The 16,318-nt window shown below is 39.6% G+C and overlaps 1 protein-coding gene across 3 annotated transcripts in view; it reads right to left on the bottom strand.

Annotated features, from left to right (window-relative positions):
• Window positions 1-16,318, bottom strand: part of LOC105438487 (thyroid receptor-interacting protein 11-like) — a 36,663-nt gene that overhangs the window by 4,110 nt on the left and 16,235 nt on the right. For 2 of the 3 annotated variants that reach the window (XM_030987921.1, XM_030987922.1), the window contains exons 14-21: window positions 12,259-16,251; window positions 11,133-11,326; window positions 9,846-10,009; window positions 9,217-9,320; window positions 3,785-3,884; window positions 2,172-2,253; window positions 1,415-1,529; window positions 253-348 (exon numbers count right to left, since the gene is read on the bottom strand). In XM_030987921.1, the coding sequence (XP_030843781.1) occupies window positions 253-348; window positions 1,415-1,529; window positions 2,172-2,253; window positions 3,785-3,884; window positions 9,217-9,320; window positions 9,846-10,009; window positions 11,133-11,326; window positions 12,259-16,251 (4,848 nt within the window). Of the gene's footprint in view, window positions 1-252; window positions 349-1,414; window positions 1,530-2,171; window positions 2,254-2,324; window positions 2,375-3,784; window positions 3,885-9,216; window positions 9,321-9,845; window positions 10,010-11,132; window positions 11,327-12,258; window positions 16,252-16,318 lie in introns of those variants that run through there. The other variant, XM_030987923.1, reaches the window with a different exon arrangement.

The following is a 16,318-nucleotide window of genomic DNA, read 5'->3' as shown; positions in this document are numbered from 1 at the left end:
AATAATTATTAACATAGCTAGGTAATTTGAAAAAGCATAGATAGTGTATCGGTATCTAAGGGATAAACAGCGAGGGATAGAGACAATGAGAAAGAGACTGAGTACATGAGAGAGAGGAAGAGAGGAGTGAGAAAGGGAGAGAGAAGTGAGAGAGAGAGAGAGAGAGAGAGAGAGAGAGAGAGAGAGTGAGTTAAGAGATAGAGAAAACTTTGAGTAGGGGAGGTGAACTGCCTGATATAAAAAGATACTTACTACATTAGCTTTGGTAGGTGTAGCAGGGGGAGTGGGGTGAGGAGAGCGATTGAAGAAACCACTTAACCATCCACCAGCTCCAGAACTAAGACCAGCCTGAAAAAAAATTACCAAATACATCATTTCATCAATGATAAAGCTCAGCCTGATACATGTACATGTATATCATCCCAGCAACATTTAATCATCAACTTTATGATCATCATCACTACCACCACCATCACCATCACCACCACCATCATCCATTATCATCACCATCACCACAACCACCATCATCATCATCATCATCATCATCATCACCACCATCATCATCATCATCATCATCACCACCATTATCATCATCATCACCACCACTATTATCATCACCATCACTACCACCATCTCTATCATCATCACCACCACCACAACCATCATCATCATCATCATCACTACCTATATCATCATCATCATCATCATCATTATTATCATCATCATCATCATTATCACCATCATCATCACCACCATTATCATCACTACTTGGCATGGTACCTGGCACAAATTAATTCCTTGAAATACTGGAGCGCTGTAATGGCAGCTAGGCTAAAGCGGAAGTAATAATAAATGCGCCTCGGAATAGAATTTCTAGATAGATGGCGCTATAGAAATGCCTAATACTCTTATTATTATTATTACCATCATCACCATCATCATCATCACCGTCAACATCACCACCCCCTTCATCATCACCATTATCATCACCACCACTACCATTATCATCATCATCACCACCACTACCATCACCACCACCACCACCACCACCATCATCATCATCATCATCATCTCAATGACAACCTTCACTTCATCATCATCACCACCGTCATCACCTCCATTGTCACCATCATCATCACTACCACCATACCATCATCATTATTATCTGTACCACTACTACCACCACCACCACCACCGCCACCACCACCATCATCATCATCATTATCACCTCCACTGTCACCATCATCATCACCATCACCACTATCATCCATTATCAACATCACCACCATCATCATCACCACCACCACCACCACCACAACAACCACCACCACCACCACAACAACCACCACCACCATCACAACCACCACCATCATCATCACCACCACCACCACCACCATTTAATTTGTCTACCCACCTTGTGCATATCTTCTGGTGAGAAGTTGAGAACATTAGTAATCACTTTCATCATCTCTTGTTTCTTGGGCTGAGGTGCTGACAGGTAGTTCATGAATAGATTCTTCACTAGAGGCCTAGGAGAAAGAAAAATGCAATGAATTATATAACTTATTTAGATATTTATTAATTTCATCCACAATGTGCTTCCCACCAGCTTTACAATAATACAAGAAACAGAGTACAATTATATGAAACATGCAAACAATTTAACAAACAATGTAGAAACAGAACAAATCTTGTCCTTTCGCATAAATAATTTTCAAGACATCCAAAATTTGATTAGATGATTAAAATATCTCTCTACTGCTTTTAATGGGCTATTAAATATAATCATCATTGATGTATTAAGCTTTATGAGAACAAATTATGATTTCAAATGATTATGATCATTATTGCTAGTGTTATTATTATTTTCAGCGCAATCATTATTCATCAAAATAGATAGATGACTGCAGTTATGTCATTGTGGTCTTATTGAAATTATATTTCCATGTATGTATACTAACAATAGCGGGTAAATGAAATGCTATCGCATATTATCTCTTTACGAAGAAGAATAAAAATGAAAAGGGGAAATATTATGGTTTCATGTTCTTAACTTGGAAGCTGTCCAATGAAACTGTGATATAAAATATAACTGTATTATTTTGGAAACCTTATTGAGGCATGTACAAAGCATGCATGTATACATGTATGTTATTATTCACTAGACTTACTGGTCAACCTTGGTCTCGCTGCTGCTAGACACCTCATCAAATCTCCGCTGAAACTCTTCCAATATTTCTTCCTTCTTGTACACTGAAATTAGGAAAAATATGAATAATCTTTAATTTCAAAACTATGGTCTCATAGCTGCTATGGCTCTACACCTCATCAAATCTCCGCTAAAACTCTTCCAATATTTCTTCCTTCTTGTACACTGAAATTAGCAAAATGGCAATAATCTTATTATTTCAGAACCATGGTCTCACTGCATGCTATGGCTAGACATCCCATCAAATCCCTGCTGAAATTCTGCAAAGAGCTTCTGCCCTTGCAACTAACAAGTATTTCCCAAGCTTGAGCAATCTTTCTCCAACTCTCTGCCTATTATTTTACCTCCTATCTGTATTCTCTTGCTCTTACATAATTTCTTTTCCACCCTACCTCTGTCTCCCATACTCCCCCTTTCCTCTGTCTCCAAAACTCAACCCCCCCCCCCCCCCCCGAAAAAAAATGAAAATGAAAATAAAAAGATTGATACATGTAGTTACACAAGATATCTAATGCCTCGATGTAGGTGATAATTTCAACAAATATACACGTACTGTATCTTCAAAGATCTAAATGTTTGGATACCATAAATCACCACAGAAAATAGCCTGCCGAACCCAGCTTTTCGTATTTACATGTACATCTACATAGACTTGCACCAACAGTCTGCAAAGTGCACTTGGTATAGGACAAAGAAGGAAGTGTGAGCTTTGGTTAGATAAGGGGATTAATATGCACCTAATCCCTATTGTAATAGAGTTCATTACCCAACAATAGATTGCTCCTGTGGTTAATTACATAATGCTTGCCATACCCAAGTTCATATCAATGCTGTAATCCACCTTTTTATCACTGTCATTTCTTTGTTTGCCTCTCTGCCTAGTGGCTAGTCACTCCTTTCCCACACATGCAATTTTGCACAAAATAATAGGCACCTAGTGACAAAAGGATTGCTTTGTGCAATACAATGGCTTGCAACATTACCCATTTCTGGTCTTTATTAGCTCCATGACAACCCTTTTAAGGCTGGAAATCTTGAAGTGTTTGGTTTATCTATCCCATTATAAATTCAATGTGGCAGAGGGAGATGATTTGGCATAAAGAGTTAATAACTTGAATGGACAGGAAACTCAGTAAATTGCCACCCTAAACTTTGATCTAAAGTTACATTACAATAGAGCCTACAGGCCTTGAACTATTGCATATGTGGATGCACAATGCAAACATTGCCTTTTGGTTTGTGAATAATAATAATGATGTCAGTAATAATTATACTACTAAAAAGGGTAATTGATGATGATAATAATAATAATAATTAATGTATTTATTATCATTTTAAGATTTACTATGGAATAATCATATCAAATAATTCGCTTCATATTTTGTAAAATAGAATCTGATATTATCTCTATTACTACCCTATATACATTGGCTTACTCATTTATTACCTCATTCATTATGTATGTTTATCATATGTGTATGTTTATCACTGTCCTGTTATATTTTATTTATATATTTGTATTGTATTACTTTGTAACCAGTGGAAACCATAATAAATTATTATACTTATACTTACTTTCAGCTCTGAGTCTTTCCATAGCTTCTTCTTTCTTATCTAGTTGTTCACTCAGACGTGATGCTATGTCTAATGATTCCTGGGCAGATGACAATCTCTCCTGGAAAAATACAAAACACGTTTATTCAAAACATCAAATGAAAATTGTTGTTTCCTATTCATTAGATAACTGGTCACTCAATCTTTTTCAAAAGTATCTTCTTTTGTAATCAATTACAGTGGAAACTCATTGTAACAAGGTCCTTGGTACCATGGAAATTACTTTGCTAAATACAGTCAAACATGCTTTAGTGACCACCTGTCTACAAAGGCCACATTTGTTGTTTCTCTTGAAAATGGTTTCTCATTGAAACATGTTTGATTGAAGGATTTTATTGATAATTATCCATTCTCGCAGTCCAAAGACTGAATTGCAATGGTAACAAAAGTTTACAATGTATATACATGATAAAAGCAATTATACAATAATATATTAAAACAGTCTAGGCAATCAACATTGAAATACAAATAAAAGTGATCAAATGACAATTATTATGGCAACTATCATTAATTTCAATTAATAAGCATGAAATTCTTAACTGAAACATCCTAAAAATATACTATTGAAATTAATCATTAAAACCATTACTATTACGAATATGGCATGCCGAAGGGTTGATTTTTTTGTCATTGGTAAAACATATTGGAAATCTTGAAATTGGATTTCATGATGGATTAAGAAATAAAGTGAATTACATTGCAAATTCGCGAAGAATATTGAAATTTGTTGATAATAAAAAGATTAAAATAAACATATTGCACTGGCTAAATACTAGGTGTTCGGTGTGAATTCATTAATATTCAAGTATTACTCGTTCTTTAAAATTCAATGCTATTACTATACATTTTAAATCACAATTGAATATGAAATAATTGAAAAAATTGATTTAAAAATTCAATGATTAAATACCTATTGGCTAAGTACTAGGTGTTCGGTGTTAATTCATTAATATTCAAGTATTACTCGTTCTTTAAAATTCAATGCTATTAATATACATTTTAAATCACAATTAGATATGAAATAATTGAAAATATTGATATAAAAATTCAATGATTAAATACCTATTGCACAATTACTGGCAAATACTCCCCACAAGGAGTGTATTACATTTTATATTACAGCAAAGTGAATATCAGGCATACAAAATAATTGGCATCAGAAAAAATGTTCGTTCAGAGTCCTTACCAAGTAAGGAAGAGTGCTGTGTCTTAGTCTTTCTGTTCGGCATTTAAAGTCTCTCAATCTATCACTGTGTCTCAATCGTCGATTCGTGCTCTGCATCTCTGGAAGCCAGTCGCGAAAGTGCTTGTAGAGCGATTCTGCGAACCTTAGGCACAGATGTTCCCTTCTGTCAGAGAGGGATTGCAGACCTGAAATCTGGAGGGCATGTTCATAGCTGTGGTATCGATCATGAAAAATGATACGGAGGGCTCTCCTCTGGACTCTCTCGATATCATTGGCCTGTTCAGATGTAATGGATGAATTCCAAACTGGAACACAGTACTCAAGCACAGGTCGAATGTAGCACGTGTAAATTGTGAGGAGATCTTCCACAGGGGCGCGATAACGCTTTAGGGCCCGAATAATGTAGAATTTTCGCGATGCCCTTCCTGTGATATCACGAACGTGGCTGTCCCAACGTAGGTTATGCTGCAGTATGACACCCAAAAGCTTGAGCTCTTTCACTTCCTGCAGAGTTGTATCATCTAGCTCAAGATGCAAAGGTGGAAGTTCGGTCCGTGAGAAGGACACTCTCATCGATTTGCACTTTGACGAGTTGATGCGAAGACCGTTATCCGAACACCATTGATGGAACAGCGTTAAGGTGGAGGGCATCATGTTGCATGACCCTCGTCTGCGGCTTTCTGCGAAGGTTATGTCATCGACGTATTTCCATCTGGATATACCTGCTGCGTCTGTCAATGCGTCATTAATCAACGCTAGGAAAATTGCTGGCCCAAGGCGAGTACCCTGGGGTACACCTCCAACTGGAGTAAGGGAAGATGAAAGTACTCCGTTGTATCTTGTCATCTGTTCTCGTCCATGAAGAAAGCTACTGATCCATGGCAGCAGGGATGGTCGAGCACCCATTGTGAAGAGTTTATTTATTGCGATATTGTGATTGACTAAGTCGAAAGCTTTTGAGAAATCAGTTACAACAATGGTGGAAACAGTTTGGAGCCGATCAGCATTGGTGTGGAGGAAATGTAGAAGATTGACGAGATAATGAGCAGTGGAGTTTCCTCTCCGACTTCCATACTGTTGAGGGTCAATGTTAGGTTCGATATCTGCTAGTAGTTGGCGATAGATGAAGAGTTCAGCCAATTTTGCAAAGTGGTCAGTCAGGGAGATTGGTCTCAGTTGATCTATTGTGGGAGGAGATTTCTTTGGGACCGGAACGACAATAGATCTTTTCCACTGTGACGGGACTTTACCTTCCTGATATGAAGTGTTTATGATGTCACATATGGGTGAACTCAACTCTGCTGCGAACTCACGAATCAGCTTTGCGGACACTCCATCTGGTCCACAGCTTTTACCAACTGGTGTCTTTTTCAGCTCGCAGTACACTTTCCATGGATGAATCTCCATGACACTTGAAGGGTTTATGGGCTGATACGCTGGTAGTTGTCGTAAGTCCAATGGGGGAACGTTTGCTGAGATGTCAGTAAAGTGATGATTGATTGCATTAGCAATGGCTTGGCTATCAGTTATTTCCACTCCAGGAACCCTGATAACATTGAGTGGTGATGAGTTACTGGTCGCAATTTTAACAAATTTAAACCATGCACTTGGGTTCTGGTTTTTCAGTCTTTGGATCCGATTTTTGTAGTAATCTACTTTTGCTTTCTTGATTTCTCGTATGACTTTGTTCTTCAAACTGGACCACTCGGGACTGCAGCTACTGAAAGCAGCCTGTCTGCGCTTGATAAGTTCTTTTACCACTGGTGTGATCCAAGGTTTGTCCTTGCAGTGGACCTTTACTTCTCTTGATGGGAAGAATAACTCAATGGCAGAATTGAGGTCATTGTAGAAGTTGTCACACTTGGTACTGACATCATCTGCATTTGTGACACTAGACCAATCGTGAAGAACAATCCAATTCCCGAACCGTCTTATGCCAGATTCCTTCATCGGTTGAATGGTTCTTGATGTGGTACGGTTAGCATGTTTCACCAGATAGACTTTAGGCAGCCACTTAACCCCTCTATGATCGCTGCGGCCCACTGGAGACATTAATTCAATAGAGGAATAGAGGCTTTGCATGTTAGTAAGTATCTTATCAAGGATTGCGTCTTTTCGTGTGGCTTTGTCAACCACTTGTTTTAAACCATGTCCGTTGGTGAGTTGACTTAGATTTAGGCGATTTACATCACCAAGAATAATGATTCCTGCTTGTTGGAATTTAGCAAGAATATCATCAATGGCCTGTGATATGTGCTGGATCAGCGAGTCACTGTCAGGGTTGTTGGGGGGACTGTATAGCGTTGCTACGAAGATGGAGGACACTGAGCGCGGCAGTCGGTGAGGGCGCAATTGAACCCATACAATCTCATGATGTGATGGTACCGTAATGAGACTCATTGGTGTTGGGTGCATTTCATCTCTGACGTACAGTGCCACGCCCCCTCCACGCCTTCCAGTCCGATTCTTAGAAAACATAGAGTAACCGGGAATGTTATACACTTGATTAGGTATTTCATCAGTGAACCAAGTCTCGCTCACCGAGATGATGTCAAAATCACCTTCTGTAACAACAGTTGTAAACTCATCAAATTTGTTGTTTAGTGACTGTGTATTAGTCATGTACACTGAAGGCAAGGTGACTTTCTGGTGGTTGAGCTCAATTTTTACATTTGCACATGTTCTTTGATTGCGCTCAGTCCATTGAACTGTTGATCGATGTGGTATAATTCTAACCGGAATCTTTCTCTTAATGTGCCTACCAGCTCTCCGGCCTCTTCTTTTCTTCGAAATTCCACAGTCTTGTATTGTTAAATGGGTCTCATCAGATAGTTTGAACGGTGGGCTGCGTAATGACAATAGCTCTGTCCGTGAATAAGATATCCTCTTGACGGCAGTTAACCCTTCTGCTGCCGAATCGATTTCTGGCTGCATTTGGGTAGGGTACTCAGTGGCTGGACTCCCCATTGCTAGCCCGACAAAGTTATTCACCACACCGCACAAAGTAGCAGTTACAAACAGGCACACAAACCTCATAGCGATAAGTTAAAAATACTTGTCAGTTTAATCGAAGTTCTCAGCAAAAACTTACGTCATTATGTCCATTGAAAAATCAAGAACATGAAATGTGACTTCTGAAACTATTTAGACTGCTAAAGTAGTAAAACGTGATAAAAATTATGGAACAAATCGTTGTAGGCGTCAGCATCAAACAGCGCCATCGCGGGGGGGGGGGGGGGTACTAAAGGTACCTGTATACAAAGACCACCTGTCTACAAAGGCCACTTTTTGTGTTTCCCTTTGGTGGTCGCTGTAGACAGGTTTGACTGTATTAGGAATATTGTTATATCAGGGTAAAAAAAACAAAAGAATATAAAAAGCTGGGACCAGCAAAATTATCATGTTATATTAGATACCTTGTTATATCATAGCTCTTTATAATGAGGTGCCATTGTACCTCCATAAATGATTACAAAATATTAACGATCTTCATTCAAAACACACTGGGTATTAAAGCATTGTTTAAGTAACTGCTTTAAAGAATGTTGACAACACAGAAATCACTTAATTAACTACCTTTACACAATCATTGAAATATCTGAAATAGTTATAATCGTATATCTGTAATGCAAGTTTCTTGCTGGCAGTGCTTTTCAAGTTACAAATACAAGTATCACCTAAATAATACAAGACAAGCTTCCAATCTTAATACATTTTTTTACTTACCGGTAATCATCTCGACATTAACATTGCTTTATATAAGTAACTTCTCAATTTTTGACACCGTTTTGAGATTACCATCAGAAATTGAAGTATAAATTCTTTTGAACATTTCAATCTGCAAACAGCACTGACAGTGTCAACCATACATGTTCATTAACATATATGAGCATGTATTTGCTAGTGAATATGGCAGGTACAATAGGCATTCACTCCTTCATTTATTTCCAATTCTCGTAAAAAATACATTAAACAAAACATAATACATATAAGCAAATATATAACAAATACAATGAATATGGAGGAGCCAGCAGAGGCCGTTGGCCTTTCAAAGGCTGGGCTCCAATGGCTGCAGTTAATTATACAAAATAAAACAAGTCATCTCGTCTGTTGCTGGTCCAAAGGGTGCTAAATATGGGTAAGACTTGATGAGTTAACATCCTTCTGGCTTAAAACTGATTATTTGATATCAAATGAAATGACCAACCTGTAGATCAACATTCTGTTTGAGTAGATCTGCAGCAATACGTTGCTTCTCTCGGGCCTTTAGTTCATATACCTCTACTTCGGCTGCTATGGAGGCTTCTTTTTCTACGAGGAGGAAATTTAGATATGATTCAAATGATCAAAAAGAGAAGGTTTTACAGTAATTTACAGTGTGCGAATATAATGTGACATAGGCCTACAAAAATACGGAATATTTTTTGACTTTTGATCATCGTGCATCACCACCATCTTCAACATCGTCATCATTACCACCACCGCCATCATCATCATCATCACCATCATCACTATTATCAAGATACTTGTAACTGGCTACCAATAATAATAATAATTATAGGCATTTCTAGAAATTCTTTTCTGAGGCACATTAATTATTACCCCGGCTTTACCTAGCTGCCATGACAGCGCTCCAGCATTTCAAGGAATTAATTCCTGCCAGGAACCCATTTACCTCGCCTGGGTCGAATGTGGCAAATGAAGATTAACGCCTTGCCAAAGGACATTAGTGCCGTATCGGGGATCAAATCACGACCTTTAAATTTCAATTTTAAGTCAAGTGCTTAAACCACTCAACTACGACACTTCTACAATATCATCATCGTGTCAGTGTACCTTGTTGGAACTGTTCCAAAACCATTTGGAGGTTGCCAAGAGACAGGATGTATTCTTCTGATTCCGACTGGACCATAGACAGCTGCATCAAGGCGTGGTCTTTCTGTTCATTCATGGCACCGAGTTGGTCCTGAAGACTGTCTATCTGCGCACTTGCTTCCTTACTGTCATATCATGATACAAAGATGTGCTTTATGTGAGTTTGAGTTTGAGTTTGAGTTTGAGTTTGAAGTTTATTATCCAAACAAAAAGTACATCAATATAACAATCAAATGTGAAAGTTTAACAATGAAAGGATAAATGGGACCAGAAAATAGCATTTAATGCTAATCGTGTCTGGTACCACTGTAAACATAGATTGTCAGCATAAATGTCCAAACTGGTTCAGTATAAAGGAACAAAGCCCCCTAACATCATCAGGAACTTTCATGTCATGAATATTTAGAATAAATAATATTGTAGCAGAATGTTGCCCCAGCATTTTCCTATTAAATATCTTAACGCCCCTCTATAACGAGTTGGGAGCCCCAAATTCCCCAAAAATTTCACTTGAATTGTATCATTATGTAAAAGAGGATGTCATTTTAGTCACACTTCTGCAAAGATTTCCCTTAAAATGATGGTGTTTTGGAGACATATATTGATAAAAGAATACATAATTCAGGGTTTCTGTTGTATCAGGTTTTGTATTCTTTTATCAATATCCGACCTTAAACATATTTGTTTTAAAAATCCCTGCAGTGTCATCAATCACATCCTCTTTCAAATTGTGATACAATTTAAGTGAAATTTTGCCATCAAATTTGTGGGGCTCCTAACACTTTAGAGGGGCTTTAAGGATGATTCCTCAAAGTTGGGATGAGGCAAAACTGTATATTTCTTTAAAAGGTGCCATGACTTTTAGAAATCTTTTTTTAAATACTGCCCTAATATATAAAGATTTTGACAATTTACTTTCCTAGGGGTCAATCCTGAGTTTGTTATAACCAAAAAAAAAGTTTGAAAAACACTGCCCTAATAGATACAGATTTCAACAATTTAATTTCCTAGGGCTCAATCCTGAGTTTGTTATAACCAAAGAAAAAGTTTGAAAAACACTGCCCTAATAGATACAGATTTCAACGATTTAATTTCCTAGGGGTCAGTCCCGAGTTTGTTATAACCAAAGAAAAAGTTTGAAAAACACTTCCCTCGTATATACAAATTTCAACAATTTAATTTCCTAGGGGTCATTCCTGAGTTTGTTATAACCGAGCTCCACTCTATTCATAACTGACGAGAGCTTACCTAACACTCTGCACAGCTGAGGAGCTGCTATGGGCATGTTCTTCTGCCATACTGAGTCTGTTTCTCAACTCTTTCTCTCTCTCTTCTGCTTGAAGTGCCTCCTGTGTGTAGGTATCTTCCATCTGAATCAAGTGATTTCGCAATCTCTCCAGCTCACGCATTAACTTCTGTTCGTTTCCTCCGCGCATCGCAGCCTGCATTGGGCAAGAAGTTTTTTTTTTTTAATTGATTCTGAGGATATGTTGCTCCTAGAAATATTTGATTTGATTTGATTTGATTTGATATGGTTTATTGACCCTAAAAACGTACATTCAAATAGCAGCGAGAGGCTGAAACAAATTGAATTTACAAAAGATTGATAAATGTACATTCTTCAAAAGTCAAAGAATTGAAGGAATTCAAAAGATGAATTAGACAACATCTGAGGCTTGCCCGGAGGAATCTCCCCTCAATGTTTTTATGAGAATTAATTATTCATTATTGAATCAATTGAATTGATTTATTTCCACATTTGCATTAACAAATAACAACACAATATACACGATATACACAATATACATATTATTCAACATATCAATGACATAAAAAACAAGAACAAAAGCAGAAATACAGAATGGCATTATACTACAAAAAAGTGATGCCAATGTGGAGGATTATAAACAGTGATGAACATTAGGTCTTATAAATAGAAATGGAATATTATGATAATTAATATTACTGATTGGTGGAGAGGAAGAAATGTGAAAGTTTAGAAACTAATGTCAAAAATGAACCATCAGGATTTTGGTGGTGGATGCAACTGTGCAGTCAATTTTACAATAGGTGGATTTGTGTAAAAGTAGAATAAGAAAAACGAGACGGTGGAATTTTGAAAGAAATCCAACAAATACTAAGTTGTAAAATATGTGATCATCAAGTCTGTGTAAATATCAAATAAGCAATCTGGTCAGTGGTCAGACAATTGTGACACATTTATGGACAACTTTCACGTAGACGCCTTTTCCCTTCAGGCAGCACTCAAAATACATTCTAAATTAATCATTCGGGAAAAGTTAGCTAATACTTTGAAAGACCATGCATAATATTTAGTGTCTGATTTACATGTACATAAATCACCACAGCTTACCTCTTCCTGCAGTAGTAGAAGGTCTCTCTGACATTTCTCTAAAGCCATCATTGCCTGGTCCCTCTCCTGCTGGAAACGTTGTGCTTGTGTCTGCATCGCCTCGGCTTCACCAAGCAACCTGCGGACTTCTCCTTGAACATCTGTGTCCTTATCATCCACCAGCTTAGCAAGAGTCTTACATTTGTCCCGCAATGCTGTTAATTCAAAGTCCTTCTCCCTCACCTCGGCACTCATCCTGCTCATGAGGTCCTGGAGCTGTCGGAGCTCACCGTCCTTATTGAGCACCATGTGCTGTTGGTTGGTGATCTCCTGGTGTGCCCGTGCCAGTTCCTGCTCCACGGCCTGTAAACGCATGGAGATCTGCTGGGTGTGATGGCGCAACGTGTTCGCCTCTTCCGTCTTCGCCTTCAGGTCCACGTGCAATTGCTGCAGATCGCTGGTGTGCTTCTGAAGGGTTGCATTCTGATCTAGGATGGCCTGATCTTGCTGGTCAATCTGTTGCCTCAGTGTGGCAATCTCCAGTTTCTTCTGCTCCAGCTCCATGCTTCTGTCTTTGACAAGTCCGTCCATTTCCAGTAACGCATGACCCTGAGATTCAAGTTGGTCCTTGACACTGGCAAGCTCTCCGTCATGTTCTTTCAAACTCACCATATCTTCAGAGACCTGAGGAGTGACCTGTTGTGGTTGCAGACGTGACCGGAGGTCGGCAATCTCTGCATCCTTCTCCTGCATCTTCTGTTCATATTGCACTGGTGGAGCACTTAGCTGTACAGGAGCCATCTCTGCCTTCACAACAGTCTCCTCTATAATAGGTGCTCGTCTTGTCTTCAATTCATCAAGCATATGCTGCAGATGTGCTAGTTCATTTTCTTTCTCACCAAGTTCATTGGTTTTACTTGCTTCCAGTTTTTCCAACTCCTCCATCCTCTTAGTCATTTCTGTTCCTGAGTCATCCAGCAACTGAACCTGATTTTCCAACTCTTCAACTAATTGCTTCTGAATCTCTAGTTCTTCCTCTAATGATCCCGTCACCCTGGAAGACTCATTTAATTCCATTTTTGATTGATTCATAGATTCGGTCAATTCATCCATTTTACTTTGGAGGGCACCATGGTGTTTCTCTAAGTCGCTGTGTTTTTGTACCTCTCCGTTGACGATACCCACAAGTCTCTGCACCTCTTCATAATAAGCCAAGCTTTCTTGGTGTTTTTGGTGAATGCTCACCACAAGTTGATCTCTCTCCTCCTTCAGGACGGTATTTTCCTTCTGGAGTTTTTCACTCTCAGAGAGCACACCTGAGATCTGAGAACTGTTGCTTGGAGCCTCTGACTGCAGAACTTCCAGCAAAGAGGTGTTCTTCTGCTTCAAGGCTTCGATCTCAAGGTCCTTATCCTGGATGATGCGTGAGAGGTTATGTAAGGCCTCCTTCTGCATGTCGTCCCTTGGTCCTCTGGACGCATTGTGCAGCTCCTTGACATCCTCTTGTGCTTTCTCCAGGGCAGACTTCTGAGCTGATATAACCTTCACAAGCTTGTGGACTTCATTCTTGAGGTTGCTTGCCTCCCTTGTCTTCTCGTTTAAGACAGTCATCATCTGATGTCGTTCAGACTCCAGGGTCTTCACTTTCATCTGGTTCTTGTGGAGGTCCACAAGGACACTGTTACCCATAGTTGAGGTAGACTTCTCACTCAGACTGGTCAGGAGACTTTGCCGTTCATGTTGTAGCATACTGATCTCCTTCTCCCTCTCCTGGATGATTTTCTCGTAGTGCTTTTCGTTGTCACTGATGGAGCCATCTTGACCTTGGAAGACACCCGTTGGGGATTTACTGAAAGGGCTTGAAGGTGGCAATGCATCTTCTATCCTTTCAGACACACTGATATTCATTTCACCATTCTGCAGGGGTTGTTTAGCCGGTTGTTGAAGCTGCGTGGTAATGTTTCCGACTTCCTCACGCAGTCTGTTTACATCTTCGTCCTTCTGCAGGTTGGTCCTTTGTAAGTCCTCGATCTGACTCTCATACTCAACGAGAGACTCATCAAGTGACTTTTTCTGATTTCTCAGCTGAGTCAGTGATGAATCTAATCGACTGATTTCATTGTCCTTATTCTGAATGCTTTCCTGGAATGTTTGAAGCTGACTTTCCAACCCAGCACGACTCACTTCTAACTCTTTCTGGAGTTCATTAATTATTGCACTCTTCTCAATTAGGTCCGTCTGAAGCTGGTCTACAGCATCAGCGCTGCTTTCATCGACCTTCGACTGGTCTCTCAAAGATTCAATCTGGCTTTTCAGTTGACTAATTTCTGCCTCTTTCACATTTATTCTCTCATTGGATTCTGACAATTGAGTTTCTTGAGCTGCCATTGTCTTTTGGACAGATTCCAATTCTGCTTGGACACCAGACAACTCTAGTTCTGCAGCATGTAATTCCTCATTCAATTCACTTATTTTCTGTGTGCTTTCCTTTAGTTCTTCTGTGAGTTCATCTTCTTTTGTTTGAAGATTTTCTTTCTCTACTCCTGTCGATTCCTGATGTTGCGCAAGGTTTTTCTTAAGATTATTCACTTCTTCCTTCAAAGTATGTGTGGTTTCTAAATGTTCTTCTCCAGAAGAAGACATTTTGCTCAATTCTGATTTTGTTTGTTCTAATTCACCAGTCAACTTTTCAAACTTTTCCTTTGTTTCTTGGAGCTGCCTATCTACATTCTCCAGTTCCTTGACCTTAGCAGTGAGTTCTCCAATTTTGTCTTTTGATTTTTCCACATTCCTGAAATAATGAGAATTCTCATCAGCAAGCGCTCTAACATCTTCTTCTTTCTGTTCAATCAAGTCTTCCAACTCTTTCTTGCTCTCTATCACAGATTCCAACAGTTCCTTCTTGGAGTTTAATTCAGCATTCAAGTCATCGCAGGTCTTCTGGAGCTGTTCTGCCTGGGTCCTCTCCTGCTCCTGCGCGTTCTCGCGTCTCTCGGCACCTGACTTGATGGCTGCAAGGTCAGCCTGAAGCTTCATGAGCTCACTGTGTGACCTGGTCAACACCTCGTCCCGTGACTTGACCTCCTCCTGGATTCTTTCATTCTCCGTCTCCAATGCAGTCACCTCGGCAGCCTTCTGCTCCAGACGCTTGGAGTGCTCAGAGTGGTTCGAGTTCATCTCCTGGAGTTTAGCATCGCGCTCATCGATGCTCTTGTTCAGCTCCTCTATCTCATGGTGTGTCCTTGACAGCTCATGCTCGAGGTAGGCAACACTCTCAGTCGGAGAGACACCACTTTGTTCCTTTGATTGCAAGCTTTGTAGTTTTTCCGTCAGTCCCAAGATTTGTGACTGGAGATCCTCCCTGCTTGGAAGGTCAGTCTCATCTGCCTGCCTCTGCTTCTCTACCTCTTGCTTTGAAGCCGCACGTCGGCTGACGTTTAGCTCGGATTCCCGCCTAAACTCATCAAACTCCTTCAACGATTCATTGTGCTCATCCTGCATGGCTTGCAGCTTTGTCCGCAGAGTTGTCATGGCGACGGCTTGTTCTTGTTTCATCTGCTCCGAGTCTAAAAGGTCAGCTCTGCTTGCACTCAAGTCCTCTCTCATCTCCTCCATCTCGTACTCGAGAGCTGCTTTATCCGCTGCTGACTGCTCAAGCTCTGCACTCTGCTTCGCAAGCTTGTCATTCACATCCATGATCTGTGATTCCTTCTCCTTAATCTCCTGGATCAGCTTATCCCTGGAGGAGATAATCTGTTCTAGAGCCGTTTGGTGTTGGGCATCTAGCTGATTTAAATCCGTCTCCAACTGTTCTTTCTCCTCTCTCGTTCTGTTAAGTTCCTGCTCCATGTCCCCTCTGCTAGTCTCCATATCTTCTTCTATTGCACTGTATCTGGATTCTACTTCATGAAGTCTGTTCTCAAGCCCATCTTTAGCTTTGGTTATCTGTGATATCGAAGCATCAAGGTCGTTCTTCTCTCCTTCTATCCTCTTGAGCTTCTCCGCCATCTCCTCCTGTATATAAACAAACAATAACAAAACAAATTGATAAATATAAAATGTTAAGTAATATAATTGACTA

The sequence above is a fragment of the Strongylocentrotus purpuratus genome, unplaced genomic scaffold (assembly GCF_000002235.5).
Source record: "Strongylocentrotus purpuratus isolate Spur 01 unplaced genomic scaffold, Spur_5.0 spur5_scaffold_17, whole genome shotgun sequence".
NCBI lineage: Eukaryota > Metazoa > Echinodermata > Echinoidea > Camarodonta > Strongylocentrotidae > Strongylocentrotus > Strongylocentrotus purpuratus.
Note: the sequence above shows the minus strand (reverse complement) of the source record. Positions and strands in the feature narration are given on the sequence as shown.